The sequence below is a fragment of the Choloepus didactylus genome, chromosome 8 (genome assembly GCF_015220235.1).
Source record: "Choloepus didactylus isolate mChoDid1 chromosome 8, mChoDid1.pri, whole genome shotgun sequence".
NCBI classification, from domain to species: domain Eukaryota; kingdom Metazoa; phylum Chordata; class Mammalia; order Pilosa; family Megalonychidae; genus Choloepus; species Choloepus didactylus.
The window spans coordinates 82,900,725-82,914,610 of NC_051314.1; the positions used below are offsets into that span (position 1 = coordinate 82,900,725).

Here is a 13,886-nt window from a genome sequence, read left to right on the forward strand (position 1 = left end):
AAAGGTTGGAGTCCAAACCCCCTCCTCCAGGAAGCCCTTGTGGATTCAGTGTCCCCAGTTCTTGCCTCTCCTCTGCACATCTCCCCTCCCTCCCACCCAGCATTAACACCCTTGGGTTGTACAGAATTTTCTTGCCCTTCTTTCTCTGAGGCCTTCTCTGGGGAGGCTAATCAGACCTGAAAGCACAGAAAGGGGAGAGTAAATATACAAACTGTGGCCACAGGGTTACAAACAGACTGTCAAACCGATCATCACAGATGCAGAAACAAAAATACAAACAAAACTTCAAATTATTTGTGTAAACCAAATATAACTTTTTAGCTATAAATCCAAGAACCATGCGAATGCAACTTATTTAATACACAATTTCATGTTTCCTTGAAAGTCCGAGCTGGATGTTCCTGTGGGGTTTTGAGTCTCTAATCTGACACACTCCCCCCACCATTCCACAGGTGAGAAAACGCTGCCTTGTCAAGCATTCCCAGGAAGAGAGCTGGGCAATCCCATAAAGGATGGGAGAGGAAGAAGAAGCTGAGTTGTGGTCCCCCTCACCAGCCTGAGAGGCCTCCCAAAGCAGGGGGCACTGTCTCCTCCTGCCCTAGAATCTCCCCCAGAGCTCAATTAAAGCGGGGCAGAGCCTTTAACCTCAGTGAACTGTGGCCCCATCCATTTTTTGTTTTTTGTTTTTTTTGCTTTTTTTCCAGTTAGAGTCCCTCCCTCCTTTTTTCCCCCTTCTAGCAAAATACAGGAGGCTCACTTGGGCCCACCCTTCCTGTGGGTGACCCAGAGCTCTCCTCCTTCCTCCTCTATCATCCCCCTTCATCAACAACACTGGGTGTTTCATTCCAATGGTCAGCAGCTGATTAACTAATTCTTGCTAAGGTGTTAATGTCTTGCTAATAGCTTGATGAGATGCCTCTCCCAGTGACACCTGCATTTGGAGGGATCCAGAGACTACTGTAAACTATTTGAAGGCAGGGAACCTTGTTTTGCCCCCGTTAGCACTGGGCAGGGGCTCAATGAATATTTGATACATGGATCAATAGCAATGGATGGTGTTCACAAAGCATTTCCTGCTGGTCCTTGCACTTGGTAAGCACTGATTATTTCATAGCTATTATTAATTATTATTCTTTCTAATGATGAATTTTCCAATGTCAGGGATGGTCTGAGTGGAGCGATTCTTGGGACCTGGATCTCTGGGAACACCATTTGCTCCCTCTTCTCCATCATTGGACCACACTGTATGGGAATGTGTTGCCCAGACAACCCAGAAGACAGGAAGGAGAGAGTGGAGGGAAAGAAGAGAGGACAGACTAATTCTTTCATTCCATTTTGTTTTCTACTTTTAGTGATCGATAACATTTATTGCACATTAAATATGTATGGAGCTCTTACTGAGCACTCTACATGGACTGACACATGTAATCGACACCACCATCCCATCAGGTGTTTATTTTCCCATTTGTAGTTGGGGAGGCTGAGGCTTAGAGAGGTTAAGTACAGCTGAACTGTTCAGTGGTGGGGTGGAATTCAGATCCCTGGAGCCCTAACTTCTTCCTGGTACCATCTTAGGTGGAAGTAGGCACAGAAGAGTCCTAAAGATAAGCCCTCTCTGCTCTGCTTGGTTGATGCTCCAAGGAGGGGTTATTTATCTGTCCTCCCGTACCTGGATCCTGGGGGTCAGAGGCTGGTCCCGGGCCCTGAGGAAGGTACAGAGGGAGAAGTTGCCTGGGGGCCATGGGACACTCACCTAGGACCCACCCCCCAGGAAACACTCAACAAGTGTCAACGGACAGAGGGGCTCAGGACACAGAGGAGAGGAGATGAGCCTCAATCTAGGGTTTTAAGCAGAGTTTGGATAGAGGAGAGAGATTTGAATCAGAAGAGAACAGGGGAGAAAGTATGCCAGGCTGAATTGGAACATTTTGGCAAAATTTTGGAGGTAGTTGAAAATCAGGCCTGAGGGTGAGGTGTCCTTGGCTGTGGTGTGGGTCAGGAGTGGAGGCAGCAGCGGTTGGAACGCTGGACGCTGGGCTGGAGGGTTGCCATAGGCAGGAGGGAAACGTGCAGCCAGCAAAGCCATCAATGGAGGACCACTGTGTGATGGCTCAGTTCTGAAAGCTCTGAAAGGCCTTAGTGTTATACAACAAGCTCCCTGTGTTGCTGGCACTGAGCACCATGCCTGACACATATGAGACACTCAGTAGAGGTTTACTGAAGGCAGGAAGGGAGGAGGTAAGGAAGGAGGGAAGGAGGGGAGGGAGGGTGGACAGGAGGGAAGGAAGGAGTATTCTAGGTGGTCTCTGTTCTGCAGAAGCTTCTACTCTCTTTACAAAGGAAAATTAAAATGGCATTGTTTTCAGAGGAACCTCGTAGGAGCTGCCATAGAGTTTCTGTCCTCCAGCATGTACCAAGAATGTGCTAAGGGCTAAGGAAGACGAGAAGAGCTCAGATTATGGTGCTCCAGGAAGACTTCCTGGAGGAAGGCAGGATGGCAGAGGGACAGAACAAGAGGTGGGGGTGGGGAATGGGGAGGGATGGATGAAAGATGAAGAGGGAGTCAGGAGAGATGGAGAAAGAAGGTAGAAAAGAAAGAAGGGTGAGAGAAATTCTGGTGTTTAGTAAGAACAATGATGACATAAAAGTGAGTAGGTGATGGGGATGGATTTCAAACCAAATGCCTAAACCAAGTGAGAGAGAGCCCCAATCCAGCCTGGCTCTGGATTTGCCTCCTGTCTCCTGTGCACACACCTAGCAAAAAGCCACAGCTCACCCCTGGGGCCCTAGCAGGGATGGGGCCAGGCAGTGGAGACTGGGGGGCAAGAGACACCTCAGGAACAGAGCTATGTCACTGTGTCACCCCTCTTGGGGTTGGTCTTTCCTGCCTGAGCCTTCCCCCAAGGCCTGGCTTCCCAGGGCCCAGGCCACCTGCCTTCTTGGTTTGCATGGGCCTGGAGAGACACAATGGGAGTGAGGTGTCACGTTGATAGCATCTTTTTTATTTTAACTTAGACAGATGATCCCTGTCCTCAAGTTGCCTCTAGACTTATTAGCAGATGTACAAGGGAAGAGATGGAAATGAAATGGACGACATGGGCATCTTTGCTTCAAACCTCTAGATTATGGGCAAGTTTCTCTTGGCCTTCTCTATACCTCAGCCACCTGCCCTAAATTCATCCTCTTTTTTCTCTTCCCCATTCTCTTCAGCCCTTAAAGGGCTGGAAGGCTATGAAATATCCCTCACACAGCCCCAGCCTGCCTTATCATGGGAATTTGGAGAAAGGTGAAGTGTGGAAATCCCATTCCAGCTCCCTCATGCCCATGGCTGGCTCTGCCCTGGGAGCCGGGAGGAGAGGCAATCAGTAAGATATGTCTTCAGGATGCCTGGGGAAGGGGTGACTGCCTGAATGATCTGCCCCTTTCTAGGAAGGAGGGGACACAGGTATGGTTGGAGTCCCCAGCTACACCACCCAGGGTCCTTCCCTGTCCAGGGAAGTCCACCTACATCCATCCCTTCCCTGTCCCCTAAGGCCCCAAGGGGAAGCCAACAACCAGAGAAGATTCATCAGGATGGGGATGGTGAGGTGCTAGGGTCACCCCACCCTGGAGATGCTGGGGCCTGGAGCAAATTACCCTCTAACAGCAGGTTAATTAGATAAGACCCAAATTACTTGAGCAAGTCTTGCAAGCCCAGCAATTTGAAGGTTTCATGTTGTTTCGGAGATGGGGAGGGCTTGATCTCTAGCTCAGCATAGAGAAAATGACTTCTTGCTCCCAGGCAAACCAATCCCACGAATTAAGCTCTTGACTACCCAGCTATGAGCCCCAGTGGCAAACGTATATAAGGAGATCTGTCAGTCCTCACTGCAACCAGCAGAACCCGTGTGGGATTTTGCCTTTCTTGCCTGCCTCCAAGCTCCATCTCCACCAGCAACATGAACCGCCAATTCACCTGCAAGTCCGGAGCTGCCACCAAGGGAGGCTTCAGTGGCTGCTCGGCCGTGGTCTCAGGGGGCAGCTCGTCCTCCTACCGGGCAGGGGGCAAAGGGCTCGGTGGGGGCTTTGGCAGTCGGAGCCTCTACAGCCTGGGGTGCGGCCGGAGCATCTCCCTCAACATGGCCAGTGGCAGTGGGAAGACTGGAGGTTATGGATTTGGCCGGGGCCGGGCCAGTGGCTTTGCTGGCAGCCTGTTTGGCAGTGTGGCCCTGGGGCCCGTGTGTCCGTCCGTGTGCCCACCTGGAGGCATCTATCAGGTCACTGTCAACGAGAGCCTGCTGGCCCCCCTCAACGTGGAGCTGGACCCCGAGATCCAGAAGGTGCGCGCCCAGGAGCGGGAGCAGATCAAGGCTCTGAACAACAAGTTTGCCTCCTTCATCGACAAGGTGGGTCTGCTAGGACCTGGGGAACCTGTGAACTGCCCTTTTCTTCTCCACTTGGAATCTGAGATTTTGCTATAGCAGAAGGGATTGGGGTTAGCTCTGAGGAGGCACTTACTGTGAATAAGACAGATACTTTCCATAGTCAGGGTGACTTGTATCAGCCTCTCTGTGAAGTCTTCCAGAGAGAAGACAGAAGAAGGTCAGTCTACCAGCAAGGGTTTATCAGGGGCTCTGGCAGGAGATCCATAGGGAAGAGACCTAGCCCTAAATGACAAGGGCCAGCTCAGTGCCATTGCTAAGCCTTGGGACCTTGCAGTCTGTGTGTGAAAAAAGCCCCAGACACCAGTGATGCTTGTCATCCCCTCCTAGTGGACCAATTTTGTCCATTAGTCATTTAACTGATGGGTCGGGAGTGTTGGTGTGTGGCTGTTCCGGGCCTTTGGCTCCACGGGTCTGGACCACAGGTATCCGTTTCAGCAGGTTGAGGACCCCCTGGAGAGGCCGAGCAGTGTGGTGGTGAGGGGGTCTTCTCCAGGCTCTGAAGTCAGCCCCAGCTTCAACCCTGGCCCCATCACTCACCGGCCTTGTGGCTTTGGCAGTGCTACTCATCCTGCCCGTGTCTCCACATCCTCATCTCTAAAATGGAGCTAATAACCTACCTCTTGGGGTTGTTGTCAGATTTACAAAGAAAAATGTGTGTGAGGATCTGGGCACTGTGCCCAGCCCATCCTAAGGGCTCCAGAAAGGGTGGTTGCTGTTATCTTTTTCATCTCTGAGGGCTGGAGGAGGAGAGGAGAGGTCTGGAAGAGACCTCAAAGGGGTCAGTCAGCCCAGAAAGGCCCCTGCTTTTTGGTACATAAGAGATGGTTTCCCCATTTACATTTGAGGCAGGAAAGGTGTGGAGGAAAGGAAAGGTGAGATTGGCCCCTTAGCCTCCTGTCTCCAGGCCCGACACTGAACCCAGAGAGCCGTGTTACTGGCAGGCACCCAGGACCGGCCAACCGAGGGCAAAGCTCATGGTGGAGAGGGTCGCACGGCCATCCCAGGTGAAGCCTACCTCTGCAGCTCCCTCTGCTTGGAGGATTCCCTGCTGCCAACCTTGAGCATCTCTGTGCCTTCCTGCTCTTCTAAGCCACTTAAGGTCTGGAAGGTCAAGGCCTTTTGAGGTTTGGGGTCTGGGGGATGGGAGTGTACAGATCCTCGGCTTAACAGCTCAAACCTTGTGGATGGATGAAGTCTGGAGACACGGAAAGAAAGACGTACTCAGTCACCTCGGACTCTCCTTTTAAACAAAGGTGTTGGGGGGGAGGGAGACAAAGGTCCGAAGTTCCCAAATAATTGTAGTCTCTGGAAGAGGACAGTCCCCTGACCAGACATCCAGAGAAATAGGCAAATCCCCTTGATGATCCAGATGTGTCCAGTAGTTCAGATGTGCATTCTTGTGTCCTAGACTACATAGGGTTTACTCTGTGGTTAAGCCTCAACTATATGGATATACATGTAAAATTCCAGATTTGTTAAACCAAACCAAATTCTGGGTGTTCTGCTGGAGACAAACTGTTTGGTGGATAATCCCATCACGACCCTGGATCCCAGGTGATTTTCCCTGTCCCATGTTTCTGACTTTAGGGAACACAACCTCATTTAGCTGTGATCATGTAGATGAAGGGTAGTCTGATTTTAAACATTTCCCCCCAAAAAACCAAACAAGCAAGTTGTGTGCAGTTTCCAAGCCCAAGGAGGGGCAGCAATGGGAAGGGGAGCCCCAGCCTGCCCACCTCTCTCCACATGCCATGCTCACCCACGGGATGCTGCTCTGAAGAGCAGGACAAAGGGGAGAGGGTAAAGCTGTGAGCAAAAAGGCAGTCGGGCCTGATGCAGGAATTTCAGATACCCAAAAGCCCTTGAACCAAGCTTCATTTGAGCTTTGGCATGCTAAAAAAATGAAGAGCGGACCCCCTTTCCAAAGAGATGGACCCAGTCTGACTTCTGTCCTGGTTTTTTTAGGCACTCCCATATCCTGAGCTGGTTTGACCATGGTGGGTTATGAATTGGATGCATGGGTTATGGGGACACATGTCTGGGTTCAGTTCTGGGCTCTACAACTTTTTAAACAGTTGGACCTTGGAAAGTTGCTGAACTTCTCTGTGCTTGTCTCCTCTCTGTAAAATAGGGGTAGTGGTTCATCTACCTCATGCAGCTGTGGCGAGAGGTAGAGAAGAAGATGCAGGTAGTCTGCTTTTCCCCTGTGAATGGTAGCTGGGGCTTTCCGTTGGGGGCTCAACTGTTTCTGGGCTTTGGGTTCCAGGTGCGGTTCCTGGAGCAGCAGAACAAGGTGCTGGAGACCAAGTGGAACTTGCTGCAACAGCTGGACCTGAACAACTGCAAGAACAACCTGGAGCCCATCCTTGAGGGCTACATCAGCAACCTGCAGAAGCAGCTGGAAACACTGTCCGGGGACAAGGTGCGGCTGGATTCAGACCTGAGGAATGTGCGGGACGTGGTAGAGGACTACAAGAAGAGGTGAGCGAGGAGGCCCCCCCTGGAGCTGGACGACTGCACCTGCCCCTCTGAGCTTATCCTGCAGGAATGGGCTCCTCAGGCCCCTGGGCTCTTATCACAGTTTCTGCAGGAGGAGCTTGAACTTTCTGGAGGTAGGGGGTTGTGCACCTGTTCACACTGAGCAGGGTGCCCCCAACCAAACTCCGGATTTGGTCCCTGGCTCCTCCAGCCTCTGGCTTGGCACCTAGGACAAATGTCCAGTCAGCTGGGCAGTGGTCAGAGAATCATCATCTCTGACTCTGGGGTGAGGGAAACATTGGGTAAACCTTTCATGTTCTCCCAGAACTTCTGTGACCTCATTAGTAAAATGGAGGCAGGTGCATCTCCCTCCCAGATCAGCGGTGAGGAGTAACTGAGGAAATGCCTAAGAGAGCAGTTTGTAATTTGTAAGGCTTTATTTAAAATTTGGGGGAGCAGCTTGCTTCTTGCTCTCTCCAAGATTTCCCATAGGACATTGGTCCCACATGCTCCTTTCTCATCTTCCAAGCTTGATTTCCAACTATCTCCTTCTTCCAAACTTGGTTACCAAGTCACCTCCTCCAGGAAGCCTTCCTTGCCTGGTTCCATACTCTGTGGCCCATCAGCACCTCTGCCCTTGGACCAACAGGATGCTCCCTGCCTAGGGTCTTTCCTGGCAAGTCAGGGTTTGCAGTAAGACATATTCACTGACCAAGCCCTGACATCCCTGCAGGTATGAGGAGGAGATCAACAGGCGGACGGCTGCAGAGAATGAATTTGTGCTGCTCAAGAAGGTGAGAGGGCAGGCAGGCCCTGATTCCCAGGGGCTAGCCTGGGGCAGGGCAGACCCAAGCCTGCCACTGTGCTCTGCTATCAGTTAGAAAGTGAGCAGATTCAGATATAGTCAGGGCAAAGGCAGAGAAAGGCGCAATGAAAGATTCTTCAGAAGAAAGAATGATGGTGGAGTTGTGGGTATGGTTTGTCCCTAGAGAAGAATATCAGAGAGGCTCCCTCTCCTCCAGGGATGATACAAAGGGGGTCCGACTGCAGCTGGGAGGATCTGTTCAGACAGCAGGGGGATGTCTCTGACAGCTGGCCTGGCTGGGTCTCCCTTCCTTGGAGGACATCCCCATCCTGACTGAGGGAGCAGATCCTCAGAATGGTGTGAGGCTGGCCTTTAGCTTCTTCATCTCCTTTCCTATGGGCCCACAAAGAGAAGAGGCCTGGCTGTATAAGCTGTGCAGGGCACCTGGGCTGGCGGCGGGTCCGGCCTTCTTGGTAGTGATGGGGGATGCTTTGGGCATTTTTCAGGATGTGGATGCGGCTTATTTCAATAAGGTGGAGCTGCAAGCCAAGGTGGACTCCATGAACCAGGAAATCCAGTTCCTCAGGAGTCTCTTTGAAGCTGTAAGTCTGTCTCTCCACTCCATCCATCTGGGGCTGGGAAGGGCACAAAGGAGGGGGCCTGTAGTTAGCCATTCAACTCCCATCTCAGCCCTGGAGGTCCCTCAGTCTCTGCCCTCTGAGTGGAAAGGAAATGGGCCAGGGTCATCTCTCATGGCAGTGGGAATCTGCCTGAATCACTTTGCCCAGAGGGGCCACAGCCGTAGGTTTTACGCCTTTACGTTGGCATCACGGGAATCTGCTTGCATCACTTGAGGGAGGATGCCTGAGGCTGGCTTCCGGCAGCGGTCGAGCCCTGAGACTATCTCCATCTCCCCTCCAGGAGATCGCCCAGATCCAGTCCCACATCAGTGACATGTCCGTCATCCTGTCCATGGACAACAACAGGGACCTGAACCTGGACAGCATCATCGATGAGATCCGTGCCCATTACGAGGAGATCGCCCTGAAGAGCAAAGCCGAGGCCGAGGCCCTGTACCAGACCAAGGTGAGGCTGGGCTGAGCCGGCCTGGGGAGGGTGAGCCCAGCAGGCTCCTTCCCAGAGCAGAGGCCGGGTCCAGCCAATTGTCCGACATGCCCAGCCCAGCCCTGAGACATCACATTCCCCCTTGACCTGCTCATCAGGCTGGTCCACAGCTCTGTGCTTGGGTTCCCAGTTCCAGGAACTGCAGCTGGCCGCTGGCCGACATGGGGACGACCTCAAAAACACCAAGAATGAAATCTCGGAGCTCACTCGGCTCATCCAGAGAATCCGTTCGGAGATTGAGAATGTGAAGAAGCAGGTAAGGGGATGGTTGCTTGTGGCGGATGAGTTGGCCCAGTGGTCAGCTTCTTAGCCTCTGCCCATGAGACGGGAGAAGGCCCGGAGGTCACTGCCTCTAACAGAGGGGGCAGGACATCCCCAGAGGTACTTTGTTTCCTACTCACCCCACAGATCTTGGCTTTGAAGTCCCCTCCCCAGGAAGCCTTCGCTGATCCCCAGGCTGGGTTAGGACCACTTCTCCCTGCCCTGCCCCAGCGATGTGCTCTCCTGGCACCTGTACTTTCCCAGTACTTGTCACACTATCTGTAATTGTCTGACACACCTGCCTCCCCCCGCCCCACCACCCCTACCCCAGACACACACTGGACTGAAAGGTCTTTGGAGGCAGGAGCTATCTGTTCTGTTTGCCACGATTTTCCTGCCATCTAGCATAGTAGCTGGCACACAGTAGCAGCTTAATAAATATTTGTTGCTTTAATGATTGAGGAGGAGAAACGGGTTCAGGGAGCATCCCTTAAAATGCCTTCAGCAAACATTTATTAAGAATTTATTCCGGGCTTCTCCCTCCCAGGAATACAGAATTCAGACTCAGCTTTAGTAGGAGGGGAGGCAAGATGTAATATATAATATTACATCTATATAATAACATACATAAAATGATATATAATAACACACAATTATATATAATAATATATATAACAACAATAGCAGTGACTCCCATCATTTTGTTACATTTACTTCTCACAATGACCCTGACAAGTAGGAGTTTCAGATGAAGAAACTGAGGCTCAGAGAGGTTAAGTGGGTTGCATGCTGGTAAGTAGCACAGCTGTGAGCTGAACCAAGAGCTCCTGACTCCTAGTCCAGTGCTCTTTCCACTATCCCATGGGCTTTAACACTTAGTAGTGTGTGGTCTTGTACAAGCTTCTGGACCTCAGGTCAATGGGTGCTGTAAAGACTACAGGAGCTAAGGAGTGTGAGGCACTGAGCATGGTGCTGGGCCTACAGTGGGTGCTCAGTAAATAATAACTGCTCCGCGGGTCTCGCCCTCCCCATGCTCCTCATTTGTGGTTCTGCACCCCTGAGTAGCTGCTGTCATTGCTCTACCATGCGACACATCTCTCCTCCCAGACTTTAAACATCTCAAGCAGTCTTACTCTTATTCATTTCATATCCTCAGCACAGAGTTGCAAAGTAAATGTCTTTGCACTGAACTGAAGCTCTGAGTTGGCCATTCTCCTGGGAGGGCACATTGCCACAACCATCTAAACACAGGGAGGGGAGACAGAGCTAAAGAAGGCCTTTCTGGCCCCAGAAGGGTCCCAACCCTAGAAGAGAAGCATGACGGTGTGGAGGGTGGAGGTGGGCATCTCGGCCCTGAGGTCTTGAAGAACCAGAGAGGTTTGGATGAGGATGTCTCCAATGACCCCTTCCAGCTTCCTGACTTCTCCAATTCCACATTTAGGCTTCCAACCTGGAGACATCTATTGCCGATGCCGAGCAGCGGGGTGACAATGCCCTCAAGGATGCCCGGGCCAAGCTGGTCGAGCTGGAGGGCGCCCTGTACCAGGCCAAGGAGGAGCTGGCCGGGATGCTGCGCGAGTACCAGGAGCTCATGAACCTGAAGCTGGCCCTGGACATGGAGATCGCCATGTACCGCAAGATGCTGGAGGGCGAGGAGTGCAGGTGAGGGCATGTGCTCTGGCAGAGAGGCCCCAAGGGTTGGGGAGGAATCAAAGGAAAAAGTCTAACATCTCCTAATCTAGGAAAGAATAATGATAGTAATTAATAACACCCATCAAGGCTTGAGTGCTGACTTCATACCGGGCACTGTATATAACTACTTTACAGGGACTGGCTCGTTAAATCCTCACAACTTCCCTGGGTGCAACTGGGAACACCCTCACCCCCTAAAAAAACCACATTAGACCTCCTTGTTCCATCTTCCTTACCTGTTCACACTCAGTGTGAGCTTGTCAGAGGCATCCTGGGGCAGCCACTCCGCTTCCCCAGTGTCCTGGGGGTGGGGTGAGTCTGGCCCTCGGGGAGTGTGCCCAAGGCTCGTCAGGCAAACTATTGTTTATTGCATTGTTGCCTGGTTACCCCAAAGATTCAGGGGTTGCCCCCAGAGCTTTTCAGGTTCTGCTTGTGTCAGAGGAACCCTGGAGTTCCTACACCCACCCCAGGCTGGTGGGCTTCATGAGCTCTGAGGATTTCCCTGCAGCCTCCGGGCATAAGAGTCTGTGGGCTGGACGACTGCTCTCTCTTATTTTATTTCTCTCCTTAACAGGATGTCAGGAGAATATTCCTCCCCTGTCAGCATCTGTAAGTACTTGTGTGCTTTGCCATTAAATTGTATAATCTGGGATCTGTGTGTGTAGATGAGGAGTCTAAGAACCAGAGAGGGAAAAGCCTTGCCTAAGATCACACAGCAGCCACATGGTGGAGGCGTGGCCAGAAATCAGGTCTCCAGACTCCTAGTCCAGGACTCTTTCCTCTTTATCACTCCTTATTTCCTCTTTTTTTTTTTTAAACTCTTATTTCCTCCTTTCCTGGGGGGTGGGGTGGGATGGATTGGTGGGGGGATGTGGTGGAGGGAGGGAGTAGGGAAGGCTATTGCCATGGGGGATGGGAAACAAGGAATGTATTGCAAGACAATGATTTATGGATCTGTTTAAGATCTGGGGCACCAAGTTTGCAAGATGAAATTGGATCTGGGCCAGGGAATCAGAGGGGGCGGAGGGCAATCAGTGAATGGGGGTGCGGGAATGGCTTAGAGGTCAAGCTGATTGTTTTGGATCTCTGGGTTTCTCAGCAGGACTGAGAGAGTTAAATCAGAGCTTCCAAAAAATGCCATCTGTGGGACTGCTAATGGGAGAGAGAGGTTGGAGGCTGGAAAGTTTAGCAGAGAGACTAATGGAAGGGGTGGAGCAGTCTTTGGGATAATTTCCCTAGTGGGGAGGCTGTGACCCACCCAGGCTCTTAGTAGAGCCTCACTCATCCTGGGGAAAGGGGGCCTCCTCTGGTCTGGCCCCCAGCTGTGCTGAGTGGGGGTTCACCCGGTTCTCGCCCTGCAGCCATCATCAGCAGCACCAGCGGCAGCAGCGGCTTCCGGCCCAGCTCGGTCAGCGGCGGCTACGTGGCCAACAGCAGCAGCTGCATCTCTGGAGTGTGCAGCGTCCGCGGAGGGGAGGGCCGGAGCCGGGGCAGTGCCGGCGATTACAAGGATGCGCTGGGGAAGGGCTCCAGCCCAAGCACCCCCTCCAAGAAAGCCAGCCGGTAGAGAGGGCCACCCGTGTCCTACCGCCACCCCGTGACCCCAGCTCTGGCCCCGCCGCCGCCGTCTCCCCAACCCGCTGTGCTCTCTACGCTGCCACCCTGCCAGCCCCCTCTGGTGCCTCCGGCAATGCCCTTGTCATCCACTTTTCCTGGCCTGTGTCTTCCTGAGCTCGGACAGGTCTGGACCACTAAGCTTGGCTGAATTCTTCCTGCGGATTCCCAGTATTCACCATTTTGGCTGTGGTCCCCCAGCCCAGTCACCAGCTCAGCTCCCTGGCTCCCCACCTTCACTCCCCTCTCCGGCCTCTGGCTCAGTCTCTAACTACTCTGTGTGGTTCTCCAGCTCTCAGACTGATGCCATCTCACACAGCTGGGGTCTTAGTCCCAGCTTCTGCCTCTGCTGGGAGGACTCAAGGACAAACAGCCACGAGTGACCCAGTCCCCACCCCACCCTGGCTCATCTCCCTGCTCATTCTGAGTGGGACTCAGTACAGTTTAGGGTCTTTTTCTTCACTCTCCTGCATCCAGAAACAATGGAGAAATGGAGAGGGGGCACCTTTCTCTTGTCCCCTGTTCTTAAAGTCCCCCCACCCCTACCCCGTTGCATCCTCATTAAACAGCACAACAAACAGCACAATTGATCTTTGAGTGTTTGAAGTGTGTACGTGCAACCGCAGCTCAAATGCATGCCCCACACACATGCAGAGGGGGTGTGTGGATTCATACGGGAACATACACACAGCACAAACACAGACACACACAAATACGTCACTGTTGATCACCTGTGCAGCCTGTTTTTCCAGGTTAAATTTCTTGATAGAGCAGGAAAAGAGCAAACTCTAAGAATGCGTAGGAGATCGTCAGAGCTGCAGGGAGGTGCTATTCTGTGTGGCGAGTCTTCCCGGAGGAGAGAACTAGGGAGCAGAATTTGGGAGAAGGGGAAGGAGACAGGGAGAGAGAAGAAAGGAGAAGCAGGAAAAGAGTGTGTATGCAGCTTGGTATTTGGCTTTCAACACAAGTATGAACCGTGTCCAGTGACAGAAGCTGCCGTGTTCCAGACAGGGACCGTGGCCTCTTTCCAGGAACTGGTTCTTTCTTAGTGGGAAACTGGGGACTTGATGGAGGGGTAGCATATTTGTTTGACTCTTTCCTCGCTGCTCAGAGGCCTGGCTGCCTGGGATCTCCCACAAGAAGGGTGAAGCTGGTGGGAACCCACCCTCTGGGCCTCTCTACTGGAAGGTTAAGTTGGGTGACATCTCCTTGGAATCTGAGGCTGGGAGTGTGGTGAGCTGGGGACGGGCCAGGCTGTGAACCTCAGTTCTTGGGCAGTTGTCGTCTCCCCAGACACCATACTGTCAACCCAGGGGACCACTTGGTGAAGGCCAGCCCTGTGGTGGGGAAGGATGTCAGGGTGGGCAGACAGATTCCAAGGCCCTCAGCATGAGTGGGAAAACCTCAGCCAGGAAGTCCTTGGGGACTTGAGGGGCTCCCAAGGAGCATCAACTCTCACAGCTGTGGCTAGAGCTCTGTTTCTGCAG

At 52.4% G+C, this 13,886-nt stretch overlaps 1 protein-coding gene across 2 annotated transcripts; it reads left to right on the forward strand.

Annotated features, from left to right (window-relative positions):
* Positions 1–3,938: 3,938 nt before the first annotated feature.
* LOC119541534 (keratin, type II cytoskeletal 71) lies at positions 3,939–12,352 on the forward strand. 2 transcript variants are annotated; one of them, XM_037845636.1, is made up of 9 exons: positions 3,939–4,385; positions 6,691–6,905; positions 7,636–7,696; positions 8,214–8,309; positions 8,629–8,793; positions 8,963–9,088; positions 10,535–10,755; positions 11,360–11,394; positions 12,108–12,352. In XM_037845636.1, the coding sequence occupies exons 1-9, from the start codon at positions 3,939–3,941 to the stop codon at positions 12,350–12,352; spliced, it is 1,611 nt and encodes a 536-aa protein (XP_037701564.1). The 2 variants fall into 2 exon arrangements, with proteins under 2 accessions (XP_037701564.1, XP_037701565.1); XM_037845637.1 differs by having other exon boundaries at positions 12,147–12,352.
* Positions 12,353–13,886: the final 1,534 nt, after the last annotated feature.

Excerpts from the sequence above, each read along its gene's own strand:
- LOC119541534 (XM_037845636.1), top strand. The coding sequence starts at position 3,939 with ATGAACCGCCAATTCACCTGCAAGTCCGGAGCTGCCACCAAGGGAGGC. Across the intron at positions 4,386-6,690 it reads TTGCCTCCTTCATCGACAAG|GTGCGGTTCCTGGAGCAGCA; the intron begins GTGGGTCTGCTA and ends TTTGGGTTCCAG. Across the intron at positions 8,310-8,628 it reads TCAGGAGTCTCTTTGAAGCT|GAGATCGCCCAGATCCAGTC; the intron begins GTAAGTCTGTCT and ends TCTCCCCTCCAG.